The following is a 25,219-nucleotide window of genomic DNA, read 5'->3' as shown; positions in this document are numbered from 1 at the left end:
GGCCTTCCTGATGTCGCTGGTCTGCAGCTCCATTCAGCTCTGCCTCTCTTTTAAATCAGAACCAGTGAAGGCGGTGAAGGTCCTGTGTCTGGAGGTGGTTGGAGGATGGATGGTGGCTAACAGATTGAGGTTGAATCCTGGCAAGACAGAAGTACTGTTCCTTGGGGGACAGGGGGTGGGCAGGTGTGGAGGACTCCCTGGTCCTGAATGGGGTAACTGTGCCCCTGAAGGACCAGGTGTGCAGCCTGGGAGTCATTTTTTGTTGGAAGCTGCACAGAGTGGCTGGGGAAACCCAGCCAGATAGGCAGGGTATAAATATTATATTATTATTATTATTATTATTATTATTATTATTATTATTATTATTATCATCATCATCATCCCTCAGCCGTTGGCCATGCTAGCAGAGGTTGATGGCAGCTGGATTTCCCTCCCCCCCAAAATTATAATGCACCATTGAGGTGTAGTGACTGGAGTGTTGGACTAGGGCCAAATTCTCACTCAGCCATGGGGCCCACTGGGTGCCCTTGGGCCAGTCACTATCTCTTGTGACCTGACCTACATCACAAGGTTGTTGTGAGGATGAAATGGAGAGTGGTAGAGGTGTGCATGCCGCCTTGAGCTGCTTGGAGGAAAGGTGGGGTATAAATGTGATAATCAATAGAGATAATCTAGGCTTTGCTACCAGACTTGTACATTTTAAAGAAGCTTAACCTGATCAGTCTGGACAGAACCCTCCCATTCCTCCATTTTCCAACACACTTCCTTTATTGCTCCCACCCTGACCCTTTAAATTATTGTCCATTTTTGCAGCATTGCACCTATTCAATCCTTTCTGCTCAGTGGTAAGCCCTGGCTCCCAGGTGACTGTGTATAGGATCGCACTGTTAGACACACATTCCTGATTTTACGAGCTGGTGTCTTTCAGCAAGTGCAGCAATCGTCACTTTTCTCTCCTTCATCCCTGGCACGCAGGCTGGATCTACACAGATATAGACAACACCATGAAAATGCTATTGCAGGGGGAACACGCTATAAAATATATGTGCAATTTGCCATTGAGCTCTCCAGTGCCATTGGTGTCACATTTTTATCATGCACTTATAACGTTATAATTGCAGCTGTGCAGCTGAGTCCATAGTATGCCCTTGGGTGTCGAATTGTCCATGACCAGGCAGGCGAGAAGGAGCAGCAACTAGCAGTGGGTAGTTGCCTGCCTTCCTCTTTGCCAGCTGCATCTGTCCTCCCTCTCCCCAGCCAGCATGGCTAACATCTGGAGGACCTCAGGTTCCCCATTCCTGGTTCACCTTCTCAGATTCTCCTCCTCGCGTCTTTTACAGTGCTCTTTCCTGCCAAAGTTCTCTATCTACATAGAGACCAAGTACGAGGACAACTGCGGAGACAGCACAAATGTAAGTGCTTATTGGGAAGAGTTCTCAGTCTGGCACAGAACTGTCTTCCATCCCTAACCGACAACCTCCCAAGAGGCAACAGGATGCAATGGGAGGTGGGGAGGGTGTCCTTTGGTGCCTTGGGTTCCTTGTTTTGCAGTGTGGCCAATCAGGAGCTTCAGTTAAGGGGGAAACATGCCTCTCCTTTGTATGGAATCTGTGGTTCATTCCCCCATCTAGCCAACAGGCCATACTCTTTGAAACTTAAGGCTGATGTCCTCCAGTTGGAGACAGGTTGGCAAGGGGCTTTCTGCTGCAGGTCCCTGCCCTGAGGAGCTTACAATCTACAATCTAGCTTGCCCCCCCCAAAAAAAAATCATTGACACAGTAGTTTGTGAAGAGTGCTGAGAGGAGACCCACATTCAGAGCCACAATTAATAGAGGGGTTTAACAATCAGTCCCTCTTCCCAGGGAATGAGAATTGTAGTTTGGAGGGAATAGGGATTTCCCAGCAGCTCTCTGCACCCTTAACAAACTATAGCTCCCAGTTCTTTAGGAGCCAGGAATGACAAGAGCTGCAGTCCAGTATCATCTGGAGGGACACAAATTAAGAAGGCAGGAAAGCTGCCTTTGTACCAGGTCAGACCCTTGGTCCACCTAGCTCAGTATTGCCTACACCGGCTGGCAGAGGCTCTCCAGGATTTCAGGTGCGAAACATGCCCTAGAGATGCTGGGGATTGAACCCAGGACCTTCAGCATGCAAAACAGATGCTCTACCACTGAGCTACGGCCTTCCCCAGTTGTTGTGCATCATGCCCTGCTCTACATCCAATCTTCTGGCCTGACAGCCCCATCCCTTTCTCTACCTTTTACCCTCCCAGATCTTCCACAAGGAAAACATATTGGGAGACCACGATGTGACATTCCTGGACATCGCCTTTGATGAAATCCCAGAGCGCTACTACCGGAGCCTGGAGGTAACGTGAGACAGGGAGGTACCCGTCTACCCAGGTTTGTGTGTGGCCTTTCCCTTGCCTGAGTCCTGCTGTGACTGTAAGGAAAGCCCTGCTGCATCAGACCAAAGGCCCATCTTGTCCATCGTCTTCAGTGGCCTATCAGATGTCCCTGGGAAGCCCACAGGCAGGGCAGGAAGCCTTCTGCCTGCATTTGTCCCTCACCTACTGGCATTCCAAGGTACACTGCCTCTAAGTGTGGAGGCTCCATTTAACAAGAGCCCTGCTGAATCAGACCAAAGGCCTGTGTAGTCCAGGAATCCTGGGCTGTACCCAGTGTTGGTCTGATGCAGAGTGGACCCATCAAAATGAATGGATCAGGCCAGCGGCCCATCTGGCCCACCATCCTGTTTTCACAGTGGCCAGCCAGATGCCTGGAGGGAAACCCTTAAGCAGGACGCAAGTGCAAGAGCGCTCTCTCCTACTGTGGTTTCCAGCAACTGCTGCCTCCAACCATGGAGGCAGATTGCAACCATGTAGCCTCATCCTCCATGAATTTGTCCAGTCTTCCTCTAAAACTATTCAAATGGAGGTCCACTGGCTCCTTATACTTGTCTTCTCCATGTTGGTAGGATCTCCGGTACTTCAGCTCAACCAAGACTGGCCGTGGCCCACTGCGGGAGGGCTGGCGAGAGCATACCAAACCCATCATGTGCTCCTACAAGCTGGTGACGGTCAAGTTTGAGGTGTGGGGGCTGCAGACACGGGTGGAGCAGTTTGCTCACAAGGTGAGAGCTCAGCCTGGAGACATTTGGGGACCTGGAGGGATGGAATGGGCCCTGCTTTTGCGGGGAGTGTGGGAGGTACCCTTCCTGAGTTTTGAGAAGTCCTTGATTCTCATCAGACAGATTATCCCCCTGCCTCAAAGAAATATTCTGTGCCAGGGGTGGGGAACCTGTGCCCACCTAGATGCTGCTAGACTACAAAGCCCATCATCCCTGAAAAAAAATGGATTGCCGTTGTGATCCTCAGGAATGTCTGCCTCCAAGGAGGGCTGGTGGCTCAAGCCAGGGGAGTTCAAAAGTTCCTGGGTTTCTGGGGAAGGCAAAAGTCAGCACCTTGGAGGAAGATCAGGGTGTGTTCAGGATCACAGAGAGTGCTTCTGCAGCTGAGCCCAACCATCCATGTTGTCTCAGCAAGGTCGTGGAGCAACTGGCTTTATAGCAGGGTTAGGCAGTCACTGACTGGACTGTGCTTGCTGGGGCTGATGGGAGGTGCAATCCAAAACAGGGAAGGCTTCTCTGGAGCATAGGAGATCAGTCTGTGCATTGCTGCCTCCTGCTGGCAGGGCTCTCAACCACTCTGCTAGCATAGCAGCCTTCAGTGATTACAGTGGGAGGGGGGTGACCCTCCCCTTGGGTGTTGCTGTAATTATTGCCCCCCAAAAGATAGAAGATACCTGAGGAGTTGTTAACCTAGTTTTGGGTTGCAGGCCATCCGGGACATCTTGCTGATCGGCCACAGGCAAGCTTTTGCCTGGGTGGACGAGTGGTGTGGTAAGTGAGCCTTTTTGCTGTGTTGCTGGTTGCAGAGTGGGTGGGAAGAGAGTGTGTGAAAACTCTTTGAGCCGTGGGAGAATCAAGCTTCAGGGTCCCCTTCCCTAGGCTGCCCTGCTCTTTACATCATTGCGTTTTGCATTCATCAGTACAGACCTCCTGTTTCCTCCTAATCAGCAACACAGAGTAGGGCCCTCGTTTTTTTAAACTTTAAGCATGCACTGAATTAATGGGGAGAGCCTCCTGCCCTTCACTGTGCTTTTAAATCCCCTGATTGTAAGTGCAACAAGATGGTTAAATGGTAACTAATCTGTGACCTGCATTCTTGAGTGTGGGCCCCTCCCATGCGATCCTACAACTGCACACAAATGGAAATGTTGTTTTGGAAAACGTTTGCTTTGTTTCCCCTGGAGCTAAAAGCTGTCACTGGTGTCTCCCATAAATCTCAAGCCCCGCTTATTTTATTTATCTGTATTTACTAAACCTGTTTCTAGCCCTCTTCTTGGTTTTGAAGATCTCCACAAAGTGCACAAAAGAGCAATACACCGTTAATTAAACTCGTATTGAAACAAAGAGGTCTACAGCTGAGAGGAGGGACAGCGGTGATCAGTGTTCGCAAACTTTTGGGATCCGCTTTGGGGAATGTTAAGTAGTCCAGTTGTGTGCAGTTCTAGGTTTCTTGGCAAAGGAGTGGGGTTGTGATCACCCAAAGCTGTGGAGACTGGTCCATCAGAGTGACCACTGCCCCACTCATCTCACTCTGCCCTCAGCCAGCCCCCACCTGCCTGCCTTCCTACTTACAGCCCATTGAAGTTGTGGCCCTGGCTGTCATCTTGCTCCTTCTTAGTCTCTGTGTCACCCTTGTAGAACTCACACAAAACCCCCTTGTATTAAAGAGCCCCATAGTGCCTCTAAGCCAGTGTTTCTCAACCTGTGGGTCCCCAGATGTTGTTGGACTACAACTCCCATCATTCCTAGCCAGCATGACCAGTGGTCAGGGATGATGGGAGTTGTAGTCCAACAACATCTGGGAACACACAGGTTGAGAACCGCTGCTAAGCCACCTCTGGCTAGGAGCTGCCACAAAATTTCTCACCCCTCTAAACTATCTGAGACACAGCGTCCTTCTTACCTCACAAATCCCCTTCTGAGGAACTGTAAGCGAAAAAGGTGTTTAGACTCCCGCAGGTAAGTGGAAGGCAGAACATTACTACCTGAACCCACTTTTTTCTTACCTTCCTTTTCTAACCCAGCTAACTTTTCCCCTCAACCCCTGTCCTCTTCATTTCCCCTCTCCAACGTTTTCCTGAGCCTCCTCTTCCTTTGAGTTTTGCTCCAGTGTTGACCGAGGTTGTGCTGTCTTGTATCAATGCTGCCTGGGTCTAAGGTCTCTTGAGTGTGCATGCACAGGATCAACTCCAGCCTGGTGGGGGGTGAGGGGCTCTCCTCCTTGCCCCCTACAGTGGGCTTACATAGCAGCAGCAGCTCTCAGACCAGTGCTGGCGGCCACTTCAAATTTCCCATAATGCCCAGAGGAGCCTGATTTAGTTTTGCTCTGGGGCATCCTGGGAAATTTAAAATGGCAGCTTGTTGATTCCTAGGAACCCCCCCCCCCCCGGGAGGAGGTCTTAAGCATGCAGCAATGCCAAGGGGGCTCTCAGCTGCCTGGTGTTATTGGGAGCTGATGCCAACCCTGAAAACAGACATACAGAGTGAGCCAGTGGATTCAGAACCACATCTCTACTGCAACACCACAAGGGAACACAGGAATATTTCATTTCCAGAGAGTAGGGCTGATCTCCTAGGCCTTTCCTGCCCAATTATAATATCACAGTCAACACAAGGGACCTCCAGAAGCCATCCAGCCCACCCTTCCTCACTGCAGGATCTGTGACATTGCTTGCTACCTCGCCTCTCTTTAAATGCATCCTGCCGGCTCCCAAGGCAAGCCGGTGTTCCACTATCGAACATATCTGACTAGATGGAAGCTTATTCTACTCTGCAGCCAGAATGTGCCATGATCCCCTGCTCGTTTCCACCTATTGGTTCTAATTCTAGGTTAGGGAAGGGGCTGTAGCTTGGCGGTGGAGCATCTGCTTTGCATGCAGAAAAGATCCCTGGCATCTCCAGGCAGAGCTGGGAGAAACACCTGTCTGAGCCTCTGCCAGTCAGTATAGGGGATATTGGGCTAGATGGAGCGATGGTCTGACCCTGTGTTCCTACATCATCCTGCCTTCTGGAGTAACTGAGAATAACGTCCCCAGAAAACGAATTAAGTGCAGTTCATGTCAGGCTGGCATCTGGGACTCTGGGAGGGCAGTGACGCAAAGGCAATCAACCCTCTTACAACTCCAACCAAGGAGTGTATTTTTTATAAGGGTCAGGCAACATCCTGAGATGCATTGTAGCCTGGAAAGGGCGGGCTTGTTTGCGTGGCTGGGTTCCCTGCTAGGAGAGGGCACACAGAACCTGACTCCCCATTTCAGATCCACGACTGAGGACCTGTGGGCCATGCAGTCCCTCCCCACACCTCCCCCCCACACACACTGGGGCCACTCCACTGGTCCATCTGTGTGTTTGCCTGTGCCGCCCCCTGATGGCGGCAGAGAAGAAAAGTAGTGTGGCTGCAAAAGCAGCAGGGAGGGTGTGAGGTCTCAGGAGAAGCCCATGGCAGCTACAGGGGTCAACAAGGCATTGTATGAGGCTTGTCCCTTTTGCTGTGAGTTGCTGGCTCTTTGCAGGTGCTGGCTAGGTTACTTTGCCTATTAATGCTGGCCACCTTTGTAGTGAGATGGGATGACTTTAAAAGAGGATCAGACAAGTGCATGGAGGATATCCACAGATGCTAGCCACAATGGCTGCGTTCTGCCTCTACGGTCGGAGGCAGTAATGCTACTGAATGCCAATTGCTGGAAACCGCAGGAGGGGGAAGTGTTCTTGAGCTCAGGTCCTGCTTGCAGGTTTTCTGCAGGCATCTGGGTGGCCCCTGTGAGAACAGAATGCTGGACCATTGGTCCATCAGGCGACTCTTGCGTTCTTATATTCTCATTTATTTCATCATCTGCCATCCTCATTTTATTTGTACTCCACTGGTCCTTCTGAAAGGAAGCACAAAGCAACTAGCAAATGCAACAGCTAAAAGCAAACAGGAGGAGACTTTGGAACGTGGAGGGCTGTGGCTTAGTGCTTTGCAAAAGGTACTGGGTTCGGTCCCTGGCTTCTCCAGGCAGGTCTGGGAGAGACCCCTGCCTGAAACCCTGGAGAGCTGGAACAGTGCTCTGGCATACTGAGGCAGAGGCAAAGGACAGGAGGGAGGACCAAATGGGCCTTCGGCCTGATTGATCAGGTTTCTTCTTATGTTCTTATAAGCACCTGAGGTGAGAGAGCAGTGCACCAAACAGAATAGCTGAGAAGAAACCACCAGTGTCTGTGCAGAAGGTTTCAGGAAGAGTGCCTGTTTGCTTGTAGCACCACCTGCTGGCAGAATGCGGCACTAGAACTTGGAAACTTATGCAGAGGATAGATAACAAAGCCAAAGCGCCAAATACACTCGGTGTTGTTTTCATTGTTTAAAATACATTTTAACATTCGCGGTTGCTTAATTTATTTGGATTTAAGCACGTAGGGCATAATTCACAAAGTTTAATTAAATTACATAGGGATTGGAGCAACGAACTACCGGAGGAAAACCTCCCTGGCCAGGGAAACGTTTGTTTTGCTCTCATTATTTTCTGAGATTCCACCAAATGGGGCACATTTTTGGGCCTCACTTTGCAAGAGGGTTAGAAACTTGGTGTGTTTCTGTAGTCATTTAATGCGAGCTGAGTTTTTTGTCAGGGCTTTGGATTGTGCTCCCCATCGATAATTCTGAACAATTTAAGATTGTAGCTGCTTTTCAAGAGGAAGGCAGTTGTGTTCCATGAGCTGCCTCCTAAGCTCTGTGTAGTGTGACCCAAATTAGCTGTGGCCAGTGAAGGAGGCTGCCAACAAGATGGAGAGACGAGTGCTGATCAAGCTGCAGCTTGACAGGACTGGACTAAATGGGCCATTGGCCTCTGCGTAATAGCAACTTCCTGTGCCCTTCCTGTTAGGGATCCTGGTCGCTTTTTCCTCCCCTTCTCTGTCTCCTACATAATGGTACTAACAACTCTGCCCTCCACTGCTGCTCAGGGCATTCTCATCCCTTTTCGCCTTCAACCTCCCCCTTTTCTGATGATCTGTGCTGAGATAGTTCTGCTCCCAAGAAAGAAGGGTTCCTCTTCTCAGCGTACAGATCGTCGCTAGGCAGACATCTGGGAAAGGCCCCCTGAACTGAGTCGCCACATTTTGCAGCTTTCTTACCCCAAGCAGATGGCCAGGCACTGTTTAGAGGGCAGGATTCAATCTCGTCCTGCACAGCCCATTTTCCATTGGGTGGGGTTAGGGCCAAGGGTCCAAATGTGCTTCCTGCAGCAAGAAGGAGAAATCCTGTCCACAGAAACCATCGCAGTTGGTGGTGCATTTGGGACCGGCCCCTTGTCTCTCTGAAAAGAGCGGAGATGCGGCCCTCGCAGCTCCAGCGTCTTGTGACGGCCCCTCGTTGGCTCTTTGTGGGGCCTCGGAGCCTCGGGGTTTCCTGCGCCTCCTTCCGCCGAGCCCGGCTTGCTTTTCTGAGCTTTGAGAGCATCTCTGCGTGTTACAGACATGTCCCTGGAAGAGGTTCGTGCCTTCGAGACTCAGATGCACGTGGCCACAAATAAAAACTTCAGCACCCAGGACCCTTAACGCCCCACCTGCCCAGGACTCCCGTTTTGTATGTATATGTTTTGTTTTTGCCTTTTGGTCTTTCCTTTCTTCTCCTGGATCTCAGCATAGCAGGTCCCAGCCCTGTTCCTGCTAAGGCTCCCCTGTCCTTTGGAGATCCAGCTATGCCTTTTCTGTGCCCAAGATGCATGAGAGCAGCAGCAGCAGTGCAAAGGGTGTCTGGAGCATGTTGGGAAAGGGCTGTAGCTCAGGGACAGAGCATCTGCTTTACATGCAGAACTCTAGGGTTCAATCCTCAGCGTCTCCAGGTAGGGCTGGGAGACACCTCCATCTGAAATCCTGGAGAGCCACTGCCACTCAGTGTAGGCCGTATTAAGCCAGATGGACCAATGGTATGATTCTGTCCAAAGCAGCTACCAATTGTTCCTGTGATGAGCATTAAACTGACTTCATGGCTTTCCCCCATAGATGTGCAGGAATGCTGGGTCACCAGCCAACCTGAATGGAAGGCAGAATTCCATTCAGAGTGCCAGTCCTTACCTAGCAAACACAGCAGCACGCAGTGCAATAGGGACAGGGATCCTTGTACTTGGGGAATGGCAAAGTTTTTAGAAGTATACACACACATGGAGGAAAGAAAGAGATGAGAAAACATATACGGAGCATCAACAATACCAGCCCAGGAAAGCTCGAGCACCTGTGTTGGGTGGGATGGCGAGTGGAATGGAGTATCTGACCAGAGGTTTCCCATTGCTCTCAGAAAGAGAAGGAAAGGGGGTAACCCGCTGGCCTGGATCTGAATCTGAGTCCTCTGCTTCCAGAAGGGATGGATTGATGGATTGGTCTGTGAACTGTCCTGAGACCTCTGGGTATACATTAGAATATAAATTCAGTAAATAAATAAAATTGATCCACTGCCCAGAATTGAGTGTGACATGTTCATTGTTATGACGGTGGTGATTTTATTATTATAATCATTGCTTTTATTTTAAATTACACTTGATTTAGATTGCTTTCAAAAACAAATATTCAACTTTATGTTTAAGGGTTATCGGTGATACAATAGTGAGCTGTACTCAGTGGTGATACAGTAATTGTACATTATTACAAATAAGAATAATACTATGCCAATAAAGGCTGAATGAATGAATAATAATGTTATATGTCCTCCTCAGAGTGAAGGGCAGATTAGTATTATAATTTCTATCCCACTAGTATTCCAAATAACCTAAGGTGGTCTTTTATTGTTCTCCTGCTCTCCATTTCCCCCCCTCACAACAACCCTGAGTGGTAGGCTGGGAGACAGGTGACCTACTCTAGGTCCCCCAGTGATCTTCATTGGAACCTTGCTCTCCCAAGTTCTTGTCTGACACGCTATCCATTATACCACCTGGGGATGGAGGGGAAGCTAAACTCGACCCTTGCCTCACTCTCCTCCTTATTAAGGCTCCAGGGAGAGGCGAGTGGTGCCCTGGGGGAGGAGAGGCAGCCACTCGGGCCTAACCCAAAGAGAGGCAGCAAGCGCCCCCCCCCCTTCCCCACCAACCTCAACCTCTTCTCACAAAGCCTCCCTCCACCTTTTCTTCCCACAGGGATGACGATGGACGAGGTGCGCCTGTACGAGAAGGAAACCCAGGAGGCGACCAACGAGATTGTCGGCATGGCGGAGCCCACCTTCACCCTCAGTGGAGTGCGCCTGCCCCCCAACACCCAGAGCGCCCCTTCCACTCCCCTCAGCGGCGACGCGCCAGACTTCCTCAGTGTGCCCAAGGACAGACCGCGGAAGAAATCTGCCCCAGAGATGCTCTCTCTGCCGGTCCTGAGGGAGCGTGCCAACGCAGAGTGACACCTGGCCCCACAAGGCTGATTCCCCACCCCTTCCTTCGTCAAAGAGACTTGCCCCCCACACACTTCATTTCCACAGGAAGGCATGTACCTTGCTTTCATCTGGTTTTTTAAAAGAAATTATTTATGTGTGGGGGTTTTTTTGTTTTTTTAATGACCTTTCTGAGTTTCTCCTTGTCCTGAATTGGGCAGCACCCACCTGCTGGACTGAGGAAAGGCCTACGACTTGTGGCCCGCCACTCCCTTCTCCGGATTTCAGCAGCTCTCTTGAACAGTAAACCTTTCTGACTTGTTCTGGCTGGCGTTCATCTAAACGTGGCAGGGATTCTCTGACTTTTCCCTTGTTCGACCTGGGGCACCTGTGATATTCCTGTATTGCAGAAAAACACACACACCCTGGTCCAGACACACACATCCTGAGCTTCTCCTCCCTTGCAGAAATGTTGTGGGAAATTTACTGCGCCATCTTGAGTTCCTTTGGGACTCAGCGGAGTGGGCAGGCCTGGATTGCTTGTCTCCCACCAGCTCAGCAGTCACGCAAGGGGACTTCTATGGTAGCAGGGGTCATAGCTCAGGGGCAGAGTATCTACTTTGCAAGCAGAAGGTCCCAGGTTCAATCCCTGCCATGGAGGTCTGTGTGCAGGGACAACTAGAGTCTTAAGAATCACCAGGGAAATAAGGACCCCTCCAGACTGAGGGTTTGTTCGTTTTATGCGGAAGTTTTCTGCAGTGTGTCACTGACACAATAATAATGCATTCGTGGTGGATTTATCCTGGGATGTCCACACTTCATTCTACTTTTTTAGCTGTCCAAAGGTTATCACTTTTATGACACCTGGACGGACAGCTCTTGTTCTCTAGTGCAACAAAGCAAGAACCACCACCACCTCTGAAAAATACTGGAACATTAGTGGTATATAAAAAGTTGCAGGATTTCTGCCCTGAATCTTTAGTAGGTGCAAACAGGATTGCACATAACTGCCCAGATATCATTGTGAGCACAAATATTGGTGAATGCACAATATAAAGGATGTCTGGAGGGGCCTTAACACTGATTAACAGTGTTCTTTGTAACACAGACAGGCCTTTTCTGAATAGGATTTCCTGTTATTTGTCCCCCCGTTTATTCAGAATGTGCCAATATCCAGCTAGGCTGGAGAGCAAACCTGCCAATACTTTCCATACCACCCTCATGCAGAATTTGATAGCAAGGCTCAGCATTGTGCATGCTAAGGATCTCCATTCTGGGGGCTGCTATAAAACAAGGCTACAGAGAGCAACTTGAAATTACTGTATAGGCAATACCTGGTAATGTTGTTTGAAGCTGGGACTGAGCAGGACTGCTAGTTAGCCAGGATTGCTGCTTTTAGAGCTCTCACCCAGTGCCTTGCGGCTAGTAAAAGGAGAACAAATTAATCAAATTAATCTGTTTACACTGGCATAAAGGGGTAAGAGCAGAAGGGCACAGGCTCAATCACCAGCATCTCCAGGTAGGGCTAGGAAAGACCCCCATCTTAAGACCCAAGAGAACTGCTGCCAGTCAATGTAGACCTGCTTTCCCTATCCTAAGGTCCTCCAGTTGTTTTGGACTACAGTTCCCAGAAGAACATAAGGAAAGCCTGCTGGACCAGGAGAGTGGCCCATCTAGTCCAGCTTCCTGTTCTCACAGCGACCAGAAAGATGCCTGTGAGAAATCTGCAAGCAGAATCAAGCAGCTGGGTTTCCAGCAACTGGTATGGCAATGCTGGCTGATGAAAGTTGCAGTCCAAAATATCTGGAGGGTACCAGGTTGTCAGAGATTGGCATAGACAATACTGAGCTGCACGGATCAATGGGAGACAAACTGGCCTTACCTCAGAGGGAGAGAGCACAGGCTTCCTGAAACCCTGGAGAACTGCCATTTAGTGTGGACAATACTGGGCGAGATGGAGCAATGGTCTGACTTACCCCAAAGCAGTTTCCAGTTTCCTTACGTGTCTTAAATTAGTAAGATTCTTCTGGGTCTTTGTGATGCTGAGCCAGCATCCTAGTCCTTTCCAGCCCTTCTGCCTCCCTCACACAGTGGCCCCCAGACCTCTTCCTCTGTGCCTTTGGAACAGGGACCATTCCCACTACTGCAGCAAATATCTGCAGAATCCCCTCATGGGAGGTGGGAAGCATCAATGCCCTAAGCGTCCGTCAGCTGCAGCCAGGGCATGCACATAAATGGAGCCCTGCAGGATCAGGCCAAAGGCCCATCTGGTCCAGCATCCTGTGTTTGTTGTGGCTGTGAGAAGCCTCTGACAGCACAGGTAGGACGTGTCCATATTGGCTAGTAGCCATTGATGGTCTTAATCTCCATGAATAGCCTTATCCTCCAGGAAGGGTTGCCCATGTGGCTCTTGGAATGCTGCCCAAAAAGGAATGAGCCTTGCCTTCTTTCGCCTCTGGTCCTGCCCATAAATTTAATGTGAGTGTAGGAAGCTCCCCATGGCCCATCTGTTCCTGCCTCTGGTTCTCACAGAGGCCAACCAAACGCATTTGGGAAGCCTGCAAACAGGACCCAAGCACAACAGCCGTCTCCCCTCTTTTCGACTCCCCAGCAACTGACACTCGGAGGCCATCACCTGGCAACTCTCCTGCCATCACCAGCGTCCAACTTTTTTGCCTTGCAGAAAACCAGAAGTGCAGCCCCCGTCTGGAAGGGGGCTTCAAGGCGGTGCCACAGATTCCTCGGATGTCAGCCTCTCAAGTCTTAATGTGCTCTCCGAACCTCAATGTACAAGCATCCTTACTGGAATTTGCACTGCTTTCTGTCGCAGAACGGAACTGCTGCCCTTTCTGAGTGTAGGCATCGGCTCCTAGCTTCTTTTGTGGTTGGTCCCTTTGATTCCCAGGCTGCAATCCCAGCTGCTACATTTTGCCTCTGAATGCACAGAAATTGCTGGATCCCCACCCTTTACGATGGAAGCGCTTCGGAGGGACCAAACTGAGACCTCGAGAAAAACATCTTCAGAAAGCTTGCCGTGTGGTTCAGGGTTGCCAGTTGAAGAACATGGGCTGGTGTTTGATGCACATTATCTATCGAGGTCAAACATGTTTTGAAGTGTTGCTTGGGTAGGATTCTGACCCCTAAGATCCATCCAAGCTCCCAAGAAGAATAGATGGCGGTAGATGGCACAGAGAGATGATCCAGCAATATGTATTTTAATTAGCCATCTATGAACTATGCTTACACTTTTTATGTGTGCTGAAATATGGGGAACTAGGACTGCAGCCCCATCAGCCATCTCTCACCCAGATTTTGGGTGTCTGAGAATGTATGGAACATCCTTGTGTTTCTGGGCCTTTTGAGAACCCGGGTGGCAAACATGGATTGGGGCCTGTTCTCATGCAGTGTATAAGCTGAGAGGCTCCCTGCATTCCATGGGCCCTGGAAATGGGGGGAAATTGGTGTGTATGGGAAAATCCTATGTAGATAATTTGTGATCTGTGTAGGAGCCATTGTGTTACGCTTTATTTTTTAAAAAACAATTGAGTGATAAAACAGTTTCTCATGGGAAAACCATCTTTGTGCTTGTGCAACTGGCTCAGCAGGGGTCAACATGATGTTGGCAATCGTACGTGATATGTATTTTATTTATTATACTTCCATCCCCTGGGTCCTTACTGCTCTGGCTCTCTTGAGCAACATTTCATACAGCTTTGGGTGTCTGCCCACACTATTTGGGAAACATTTCCAAGCATCATTTGTAAAACCTCTGGACTTTCACTAAAGGGGTGTCGTATAAAATCAATGGTGGCAGGAGGCCAACAGTAAGTGGCACCAGAGCCATTGACAGGCAGAGCCAACTAATTCTAGTTTCATCTTACCACAAAGATACCAACATTTTCAAAAGCAGCGAGTCCATGGCTTGGCTTTTGAAAAACAGCAGGTCCACAGGAACATTGACCATGCTTAAGAACTTAAGAAGAGCCTGCTGGATCAGACCAATGTCCCATCTAGTCCAGCATCCTGGTCTCACAGTGCCCCACCCCCAGATGCCTGTGGGACGGAAGCCAGGAGGCAGGATCTGAGTGCAACAGCACACTTTCTTCCTGCAATTTCCAGCAACTGGTATCCCAAAGCTCTTCAGCCTCCAACCATGGAACCCATGGGTAGAGCCTGGTAGATCAGGCCAAAGGCTCATCTGGTCCAGCATCCTGGTCTCGCAGAGGGTAGCCAGATACCTGGAGGGAAACCCACAAGTGAGACCCAAGCACAAGAGCACTCTCTCCTGTGGTTTCCAGCAACTGGTACTCAAGACACATTACTCTGTCAGAGGCAGAGCACAGACATCATGGCTGGTAGCTTCATGGTTTCTGGGGTTGATGGGAATTCCAGTTCGGAAGGGCCAACATCCACGGCCTCAGAGCAGCTCTGTCTCTGGGGAGTGAATCCACAACCTCCTGCATGCAAAGCAGATGCTTCCCCACTGAGCTATGGCCCTTCCCTATTTGCTACCCTTGGAATCTGCCCTTCAGCTCCAAGGACGGGGCCAGCTTTGAGAATGAGCACGCACACAAAACCACCACTTGCGTTCCTGACATCTCTGTCCGCTCCAAGCAAGCAGTTGAACAGATGTGGGGAAATGAAGAAGCCTCTGCTGCCTGGAGTTAGGAGGTCGCTTGCTCTAAGCTTCCCCATCTAATCTCGCTCCTCTTCGCCCCCATCCAGCTCTCCTATGTCCAGCTCATCTGCAGGAGCAGACAGCCCCCGGAACATCATGTAGTGGGAGTTGCAGTAGACAGGAGGCTTATTGGGGTTTGAGTAGGCCTGTTCTGGTTTGAGGGAGGCAAAGGGGTTGGCCCCACAGCCTGTGATCTGGGTCTCTAGCTCCATCAAGATCTTGAGCGAATTCTTCATTTCCTGTTCACTGGGGGAAAGAAGGAAGAGGCCTTGGTTAGTGCTGCTAGCTCATTTTCAGTTAGCACTGGCTAGGTCATTTTAGACCCTGAATGGTTTTTCAAGTGCATCCAGATAGTCACTATTTTGGGGTGGAACTCAATCACGTATCGGCCCATGATAGTTGTGGTCTTATAATGGATGGGGATGTTTTGCACAACAAACCCACTTCCTCAAAAGATCAGATTTTTTGCAATGAAAGCAACAGAAAAACACACTGGAAAGTATGAAATAACACATGCTTTAACAAAACCTTGCCTGGACTTCATTAGCATCCACTGAATAGAGATGGCATAGAGTAGTGATTAGAGTGTTAGACTAAGACCTGGGGTTCAGGGTTCAAATTCCTACTTAGTTGGTCACTGCCTTTCAACCTAGCCTACCTCAACAGGGTGGTTTTGAGGATAGAAAAAGGAGAATTATGTATGCAACCTTGAGTTCCTTGGAGGAAAGATGCGGTATAAATGTCATAATAAAATTAATGAAAATAATTTTAGGCTTCTAATACATAAAATCCAATTTACAGAAATATTAATATATATACACAATCCCATCAAAACAATGGATTTTCCACGTTCGTGAATTTTTCTCATTCCTTCCTTTTAGATATGTATTTATGAATCTTCCTCCCCCACCTTGTTTTAATGTAAGTATGTATCTTGTTATATTGAAAATTGAATAAATATAAATTATGCATACACACTTACATAATTAAAACAGGCAATAAAACAACACAGCAATTGAAACAGGAGGCTTGGGAAGAGATCAAAGGAATATGTGTTCAAACAGATACTCAAAAGTCGACGGAATGCCAATATTGATTTGGCTTCCTGGGCATTCTGCCCTAATGGGGCCACACTGGGTTTGGTGACAGTCCTAGGAAACTGAAAAGAGAAGGCTCCGGTTCCCAGTTTCTGTGTAGCTTCTTATAACTCAATGAGTTCAGGGCCATCCCCACTATCGGACAAAATGGGGCAAATGCCTCAGGTGGTAGATGTTGGGAGGCAGCTGCAACAGCCCCCTAGCCATTCCTCCTATGCCTCCCTCGTCCTTCCTAGTCTGTTTGAATGCTCTGCAGCCTCACCTGCACATTCCTAATGCAGGTTGGACATCCAAATGAGCGGCAAATGTCAAAATGTCCTGGAAGGAGAATAGAAGAGTGGAAGGCCTGTGATTCTGTGGTTAGCGCATCAGCCTTGCCCAGGTTCAATCCCAGGCATCTCCAGGTAGGGCTGGGAATGATTCCTGCCTGGACCCTGAAGAGCCACTGCCAGTCAGTGTAGGCAATATGGAGCTAGAGAGGTCAATAGTCTGAGCCAACATGGGGCAGCTTCCTATGTCCCTGTGAATTGAAATTTAAACTGAAATACTGTGAATTGAAATTGAATGCAGCCTGCTTTGTGAAGCTAACAGTTACCGTATTTTTCGCTCCATAAGACGCACCAGACCATAACGCGCACCTAGTTTTTGGAGGAGGAAAACAAGAAAATAAATATTCTGAATTCCAAAAGCCAGAAAGAGCAAGAGGGATCTGGCTTCTGGGATAGCCTCTGGCTGTTCTGGATTCTGGGATAGCCAAGCCTCTTCAGGCCAGCGGGATGAAGGCTCCCCCTGCCCGGAAGAGGCTCCGCGGGGCTATCCCATAAGCCAGGACAGCAAGAGGGATCACTAAGGCAGAAGCCAGGAGAGGCGCTTCGCTGAAGGGGCGCTGCGCAGAGAGCGAGAGCTGCACAGCGCCCCTTCAGCAAAGCGGGGGGAGGAACAGAAGGGGCTCCGTTCCTCCTCTTGCTTCGCTGAAGGGGCGCTGCGCAGCTTTCCCTCTCTGCGCAGCGCCATTCGCTCCATAAGACACTCACATTTCCCCTTTTTAGGAGGGAAAAAAGTGTGTCTTATGGAGTGAAAAATACGGTACATCTGTCCACCTTTGCCCCCAGTACCAGATAGAATCATAGAATCTTAAGAGTTGGAAGGGACCCCAAGAGTCATCTAGTCCAACCCCCTGCAATGCAGGAATCTCAGCTAAAGCATCCATGATAGATAGCCATCCAACCTCCACTTACTTATCGTCTCTTTTGGCCCTTGGCACCAGCAATGGAGAACAGGTGTGGGAGAGGAAGTAGAGGAAAACCTGCCTGTTTACCTGTACACTGTGAAGAGCGAGGGGATCTCGTAGTCTCGAAGGAGCAGCAAGGTGGGAAGCCAACTCTCCATTAGGTCATGGCAGGCATGGAAACCTAGGAATGGAGAAGACCGGAAATGGCTAATTTGCATGCAGTGCCCAGGCTGCATTTTTTGAAAGGTTTATCTCGTGGAATTGCCCTTTGCAATGTGGTGAAACACACAAGAGAACATGTCGGAAGGGTTTCAGCCTAGCCGTCTCCCTGACCCTGGTGCCATTTCTATGTGCCACCATGCATTAGAACATAATAAGAGCCTGCTGGATCAGGCCAAGGGCCTATCTCCTCCAGTATCCTGTTCCCACAGTGGCCAGCCGGTGGAAAGTCCAAAAGCAGGGCCTGAGCATAAGCACACTCTCGCCTCCTGTGGCTTCCAGCAACTGGTGTTCAGAAGCATCATTGCCTCCCACAGCATAGCTATTATGCCTAGTAGCCATTGATAGCCTTTGTCCAATCCTCTCTTAAAGCCATCAAGCTTGGTGACCATCACTACCCCTTGTGGGAACAAGTTAACTATGCACTGCCTGAAGAAGGGCTTTCTATTGTCTGTCCTGAAACTTCCAACATTCAGCTTCATTGGCTGTCCATGAATTCTAGTGTTTCACTTTCTCCATGACATGCATAAGTTTAATACATTTCTATCAAGTCCCCTCTTTCTTGCTTTATCTCCAAACCTAGAAGTCCAAAATGCTACCACCTTTCCTCATAGGAGCGTCCCTCCATCCCCTTGATCATTTTGGTTGCACGTCTGAACACTCCCCTGCAAGATACAACACGCACACACACATCCCCATGTGACCACTTGCAGCATGAAGCAATTCAGTGCAGGGATGGCTTTAATAACCTCATGTGCTATTTGCAGAGACTGGACGCCAGACAAAGCTGCAGGGCAAGAACTGAGGCCGACTTTCCCTGGATGCCGTACAGATGCCCCTAGCATGATGTCATGACGGGAAAAGATTGCTCAGAGGACATTCTCTGCACCTTTTGCTGGTGAAGAGTGCCAACTTAGCGTGCTTATACCTTGCAAGGCCGATATGTGAAGCAAGTGCTGATTCCACTTGTACATCACACCTTTGGCATAAAGAGGATGGAGACTGGAAACTTCCCCAGCAGGTCGAGGGAGGGAATAGTGAGGGTCTGGCTGTTTGTGCAGCTGTCAGAACAAGGATGCCAAACTCTCTCGCACGTCATAGCTGGGAACCATGGGGGGCGGGCGGTGACACTGCCAAGATCAGATCAGATTGGGGATGGCAGAGTGGGGACGGAGGGAAGATTAATTCCCAGTTTGCAAAGCCCTCTGACATTTCTGCAAGCTTGGAATGATGTGCCAAGGGAGCCTTGCGTATTCACAAGGGCATTTGACTATCCTGGTACTAATAGCTTAATACCTACGGAATGTGGTGGAGCGCGCCAGTGGAACATGGCCTTGCTCCTGAGTAAGAAGCACCCTTGCAGTGCCGCATAGTGCCATCGCTGAGACAAGACACACTGCAACATCCTTTGCGAAAAGTTTCAGATTGCCTTCCAGGACTGGGCAGGTAATGTTATGGAAATGCCCACCATTGTGATGGATATGGCATATGTGGTTTGAAATCCCAAAGGAGAGTTTCCTGCCTTCCTTCCAGTCTTTTTCCTTTTGTGCTATATGGTGGTACCTCAGGTTACATACACTTCAGGTTACGTACACTTCAGGTTACAGACTCCATTAACCCAGAAATAATGCTTCAGGTTAAGAACTTTGCTTCAAGATGAGAACAGAAATCGTGCTCTGGCGGCGCGGTAGCAGCAGGAGGCCCCATTAGCTAAAGTGGTGCTTCAGGTTAAGAACAGTTTCAGGTTAAGAATGGACCTCCGGAATGAATTACGTAAGTACTTAACCCGAGGTACCACTGTATCTTTTAGCTTGAAAGCCTGAGGGTGAGGACCCCCTATGTCACATTTTTAAGCCACTCTGGGAGGCCTTTTTGTTTGGGGCTAAATATCATCATCATCATCTTTCTATATACAAAAAGGATAAAGTATAGAACTGACCTACTGACCTAAAATTTCTCAGAAGTCATTCCCCGCTCCCCGATAAAATTTCATAAAATGTCTCTTTCTCTTTTATCCCATCCCGGTAGAAAAAGAAGCCTGCTTTGCAGCATTGTCTCCAGATACCCTCTATTGTTGTGTGATGTGCCATCTATCAATCCAGGCCTGGGCCAGCTCAGCCATGAGGCAAGATGAAGCAGCTGCCTTAGGCGACAGATACTGAGGGGGGGTGTGAGTGGACAGATCTTGTCTTCTGCTCCTGGGTTCAGTGGAGGATGTTGATGTAAGATTCTGGTCAGCTGTTGTACATGGAGGGGCACCAGTGAAGGTGGGTCCATTAGGTGAATGGGGCACTGCCCCACCAACCTCAGTCTGCCCTCAGCCAGCCCTCCCCTGCCTGCCTTCTTGCTTACCACCAGTCCAGCGAGAGGCAATGCCTGCCTGCTTCTTCTTCCTCCTCCATCTCAGATCTGCCCTCACAGAGGAAGCTACAACTAATCCAGAATGCGGCAGCTAGACTGGTGACTGGGGGCAGCCACCGAGACCACATAACACTGGTCTTGAAAGACCTACACTGGCTCCCAGTACGTTTCCGAGCACAATTCAAAGTGTTGGTGTTGACCTTTAAAGCCCTAAATGGCCTCAGCCCAGTATACCTGAAGGAGAGCCTCCACCCCCATCATTCTGCCCCGACATTGAGGTCCAGCACCGAGGGCCTTCTGGCGGTTCACTCATTACAAGAAGCCAAGTTACAGGGAACCAGGCAGAGGGCCTTATCAGTAGTGGCGCCCGCCCTGTGGAATGCCCTCCCATCAAAGAGATAAACAACTACCTGACATTCAGAAGACTTCTGAAGGCAGCCCTGTTCAGGGAAGTTTTTAATGTGTGACATTTTAATGTATTTTTAATATTTGTTGGAAGCCGCCCAGAGTGGCTGGGGAAATCCAGCCAGATGGGCGGGGTACAAATAAGAAATTATTATTATTATGGGCTGAGGCATGCTCATAGAACCTAGTTTCTCCTTCCCTGGAGAAACTGAGCAGGATGCAGTTTGGGGAAATCCTTGTGGCCATTTTGTCACGTACCGATTGCCCCCACATTACAACGCACCATGACGGCTTCCGGTACGTTTTGTAATGTGTGCAAGGAACGCCCAAGCTGTGTGTGCGGTTGAGCACTTAATGCCCCCCACCACAGCTGCTCTGCACTTAACCAGCTCGATAGTGATAGGTATGCTAACAAGCTGATCAGCCCCTGTCAGGGTCCCTCAGCTCAGCTCTTTAGTGCTCAGTCTAATCCCAGCAGTGAAACACACTGTCAGCAGCAAGCAGCTGACTGGAAGTGGGATAGCTTACGAGACAGCTGGGCAGAATCTGGTGCTTGCTAGGCAAGTTGTGATCCGCAAGGTGTGCTTCTGAGACATCTGGCATCCATAGGATCCCTCGGGTGAGTGGGATCACCTGCAGGAGGGATTCAAGTGTATAATCTAGGTTTGTGCAATTATTTATTGGTAGTATCATTATTATTTATTGGATTTATATCCCACCTTTTTTCTCCATGGAGCTCAAGGTGGCATACCCGGATTTCCCCTTCCTCGTGTCATCCACACAGCAACCCTGTGAGGTAGGTTAGGGTGAGAGGCAGTGAGATTCATGGCCTGTGTGCTGGCACAAGAGGTCCTTAGCATGATGGCCTGGTGGGAAAAGATTGCTTAGAGGACATTCTCTGCACATTTTATTCAGCTTTCCCTGGGAAAACCCGGTGCTTACTGCTGAATCGGAACAAACGCCAATCCGCAGAAATCCCAACTGATGTTGGTTCTGATTCAGTAGTGAGCAGTAGGTTCCCCCAGGGAAAGTGGCGGTACAAAAAACCAATCTCTTGGACCTGTGGGTAGAGAACCCAGGACAAACAGAAGAAATCACAAACAGACAAATGAAAACGTGGAGAATCCTGACGCTTTGTCAGAAAGTCGGAGGCTGTCAGAGGCAGTGTGCCAATGAACACCAGTTGCTGGGAATGGCAAGTGTGGAGGGGCCCTGCTGGCATGGGGGCATCTGGTTGGCTACAGTGAGAACAGGATGCTCAGCTATTTTTATTATAAATATTCATAATACAGTGGTACCTCGGGTTAAGTACTTAATTCGTTCTGGAGGTCCGTTCTTTTTTTTTTTATAAATATTTTATTAGGTTTTTAATAAACAAATTTCCACTTTCAAATACATACTTCCATGAATCCAATGGACTTCCCCCATCTCCCGAGCACTGCATTCCCTGTGTAACCAAAACCTCAGCAATTTGTTGACTTGTTTTGTACATAACAATATATCTTCCATTTTATCGTGTTATCTGATGTAAACATTTCGATACAATTGCATTAATTTTTAATTTCCACACAATAAAAATATTTCGTTACCTCACTTCTGTCTTATAGTATCTTATTTATCAATTCAGAAATTTGCCGATACTGAAGCTATACCTTCCTAGAAAGGAGCATTTTTTAACATTCATACAACTTATAATGCTTTTTCAAATAGTCCTTAAAATTTTTCCAAACTTCCTCCGTTTCTTCTTCTCCCGAGTCTCGAATTCTGCCAGTCATTTCAGCCAACTCCATATAGTCCATCAGCTGCGTCTGCCATTCTTCCAATGTGGGTAGATTTTGTGTCTTCCAGTGCTTTGCCAACAGAATCCTCGCTGCTGTAGTAGCGTACATAAAGAAAGTTCTATCTTTCTTGACCATCCTCTGGTCTACCATGCCCAGAAGGAAGGCCTCCGGTTTCTTAGGTAAGGTGAATCTCAGCACCTTTTTTAGTTCATTATGTATCATTTCCCAGAAGGCCTTCACTTTCGGGCAGGTCCACCAGAGGTGTAAAAATGTCCCTTCCTCTTCCTTACATTTCCAGCATTTATTATCAGACAGGTGATATATCTTTGCAAGCTTGACTGGGGTCATGTACCACCGGTATATCATTTTCATAATGTTTTCCTTCAAGGCAGTACATGCCGTGAATTTCATTCCGGTGTTCCATAACCTTTCCCAGTCTTCAAACATAATGTTATGCCCCAAGTCCTGTGCCCACTTTATCATAGAGGATTTGACAATCTCATCCTGTGTGTTCCATTTAAGCAGCAAGTTATACATTCTCGAAATTAGCTTGGATTTTGGCTCAAGCAACTCTGTTTCTAGTTTCGATTTTTCCTCCTGAAAACCCACTTTTTTGTCTGCTTTAAAAACTTCCTGGATTTGAGCATAATGCAACCAATCTCGCACCTTGTTTTTTAACTTTTCCATACTCTGTAACCTCCATTTATCTCCAATTTTTTCAATTATTTCCCAATATTTAGGCCAGTGGGCCTCCATATTGAGTCTTTTACGTGCTTTGGCCTCCATCGGTGAGAGCCACCTCGGAGTTTTACTCTCCAATAAGTCTTTATATTTTGACCAGACCATGAAAATTGCCCTTCTGACAATATGGTTTTTGAACAATTTATGAACTTTAACCTTGTCATACCACAAATATGCATGCCACCCAAAAGCATTATCAAATCCCTCCAGGTCAAGGACATCGGTGTTCTCCAATAGGATCCAATCCTTCAACCAGCAGAGGGCTGCAGCTTCATAATATAACCTCAAGTCCAGCAGGGCAAACCCCCCTCTTTCTTTCGCATCTGTTAGTATTTTAAACTTTATTCGGGGCTTTTTGCCCTGCCAGACAAATTTAGATAAATCCCTCTGCCATTTTCCAAAACATTCCACCTTATCCACGATCTGGAGGGACTGAAACAAAAATAGCATTTTCGGCAATACATTCATCTTTATAGCAGCTATTCTGCCCAACAAGGAAAGTTTTAATCTTGACCATGTTTCCAGATCTCTTTTTATCTCTGACCAACATTTCTCATAGTTGTCCTTAAATAAATTCAAATTTTTGGAGGTCAAGTGCACCCCTAGGTACTTTACTTTTTTAACCACATTTAGTTCTGTTTCTTTTCTGAACTCCTCTATTTCAGTAGTTGTCAAGTTTTTTGCTAAAACTTTAGTTTTTTGTTTATTCAGCTTGAATCCCGCCACCCGACCAAAATCAGAAATTAATTCTAACGCTCTTTTAGTACTAGAGGCTGGCTCCTGTAATGTTAATACCAAGTCGTCTGCGAAAGCTTTCAGTTTATATTGTTTCTCTCCGACCACAATTCCCTGTGTCAACCGGTCGTTTCTAATCATGTTCAGTAGCACCTCCAGGACTGAAATAAACAGCAGAGGAGATAGAGGGCACCCCTGTCGTGTCCCTTTTTCAATTTTAAACTCCTCTGTCACCACGTTGTTTACTATCAATTTGGCCTTTTGTTCTGAATAAATTGCTTCTATTCCATTTTCAAACCCCCGCCCTACTCCCATCCTTTCCAAATTTTTCTTCATAAACAGCCAAGAAATGTTGTCAAAGGCCTTCTCCGCATCAATAAAAATCAACACCGCTCTTGTGTTTGAATTAATCTGTAAAAACTCCAAAATGTCAATGATGTTTCTTGTGTTGTCAAATAAATGCCTACCAGGGAGAAAGCCTGCTTGGTCCTTATGAATAACTTCATTTAAGACTTTCTTAAACCTACTTGCCAAAATGTCTGCAAAAATTTTATAATCCACATTTAGGAGTGAGATAGGGCGGTAGTTTTTAAGTTGAGTTTTTTCAGATTCTAGTTTTGGGATCAACGTGATGAAGGCTTCTTTCCACGTTTCCGGTGCCTTCCTCCCCTCCATAATCTGGTTGCAAACTTCCAGCAATGGTTGTGTCAATGAGTCCTTCAGTACCTTATAATATTTGGAAGTAAGCCCATCAGGTCCCGGAGATTTGCCCAGTTGGAGGTTCTGAATGGCGCATTCAATTTCTTGGGTTGTAATATTACAGTTCAGGGTTGCTCTCATTTCCTGGGGTATTTTTTGTAATCCATTAGTTATAACAAATTGGTCCACCTCTGAGCTTTTTTGTGGCCTTTGAGAATAGAGTTCTTTAAAATATTTCTGGAAGGACCTTCTGATTTCATCGGGTTTCTGAACCATTCTCCCTTCAATCTCTAGATTTGTAACTGTGTTAAGTTTTTGTCTCTTTTTCAACTGCCAGGCTAACAATTTTCCACATTTGTTTGCAGATTCAAAGGATCTTTGTTTCATTTGTTTAATTTTCCATTCCACCTCTTGATTTATCAGTTTCGAATATTGTGCCTGGAAAAACTTCACTTCTCTCAATACTTCCTTCGATTTAGGCCTGGATCTCAGTTTTCTCTCTCCTTCTCTTATTTTCTCCAAGATCTTCTCCTTCTTTTCACTGGAGGTCCGTTCTTAACCTGAAACTGTTCTTAACCTGAAGCCCCACTTTAGCTAATGGGGCCTCATGCTGCCGCTGCACCGCCACTGCACAATTTCTGTTCTCATCCTGAAGCAAAGTTCTTAACCCAAGTTACTATTTCTGGGTTAGCGGAGTCTGTAACCTGAAGCGGCTGTAACCCCAGGTACCACTGTAATGATTTGATTTATTACTTGCCTTTCGCCCACAGGTCCCAGGGCAGGTCACACAACAATTTATACAGCATGAAAACA

General features: G+C 48.0%; 2 protein-coding genes across 3 annotated transcripts in view; one reads left to right on the top strand and one right to left on the bottom strand.

The window, feature by feature from the left end:
* LOC309356566 (cytoplasmic phosphatidylinositol transfer protein 1-like) overlaps positions 1-14,090 on the top strand; it is a 47,546-nt gene extending 33,456 nt beyond the window's left edge. The window contains exons 6-10 of the mRNA XM_081888107.1: positions 1,341-1,412; positions 2,273-2,368; positions 2,977-3,132; positions 3,837-3,900; positions 10,236-14,090. Of these exons, the coding sequence (XP_081744233.1) occupies positions 1,341-1,412; positions 2,273-2,368; positions 2,977-3,132; positions 3,837-3,900; positions 10,236-10,489 (642 nt within the window). The 3' untranslated portion in view covers positions 10,490-14,090. The remainder of the gene's footprint in view (positions 1-1,340; positions 1,413-2,272; positions 2,369-2,976; positions 3,133-3,836; positions 3,901-10,235) is intronic.
* Positions 14,091-14,896: 806 nt separating this feature from the next.
* MSS51 (MSS51 mitochondrial translational activator) overlaps positions 14,897-25,219 on the bottom strand; it is a 31,615-nt gene continuing 21,292 nt past the window's right edge. Inside the window, exons 6-8 of one of the 2 annotated variants that reach the window (XM_081888028.1) lie at positions 17,553-17,646; positions 15,109-15,383; positions 14,897-15,057 (exon numbers count right to left, since the gene is read on the bottom strand). In XM_081888028.1, the coding sequence (XP_081744154.1) occupies positions 15,155-15,383; positions 17,553-17,646 (323 nt within the window). In that variant the 3' untranslated portion in view covers positions 14,897-15,057; positions 15,109-15,154. Of the gene's footprint in view, positions 15,384-17,552; positions 17,647-25,219 lie in introns of both variants that reach the window. The other variant, XM_081888029.1, reaches the window with a different exon arrangement.

Source organism: Podarcis melisellensis (assembly GCF_964234715.1).
Source record: "Podarcis melisellensis genome assembly, chromosome: 14".
In the NCBI taxonomy this organism is placed as follows: domain Eukaryota; kingdom Metazoa; phylum Chordata; class Lepidosauria; order Squamata; family Lacertidae; genus Podarcis; species Podarcis melisellensis.
Note: the sequence above shows the minus strand (reverse complement) of the source record. Positions and strands in the feature narration are given on the sequence as shown.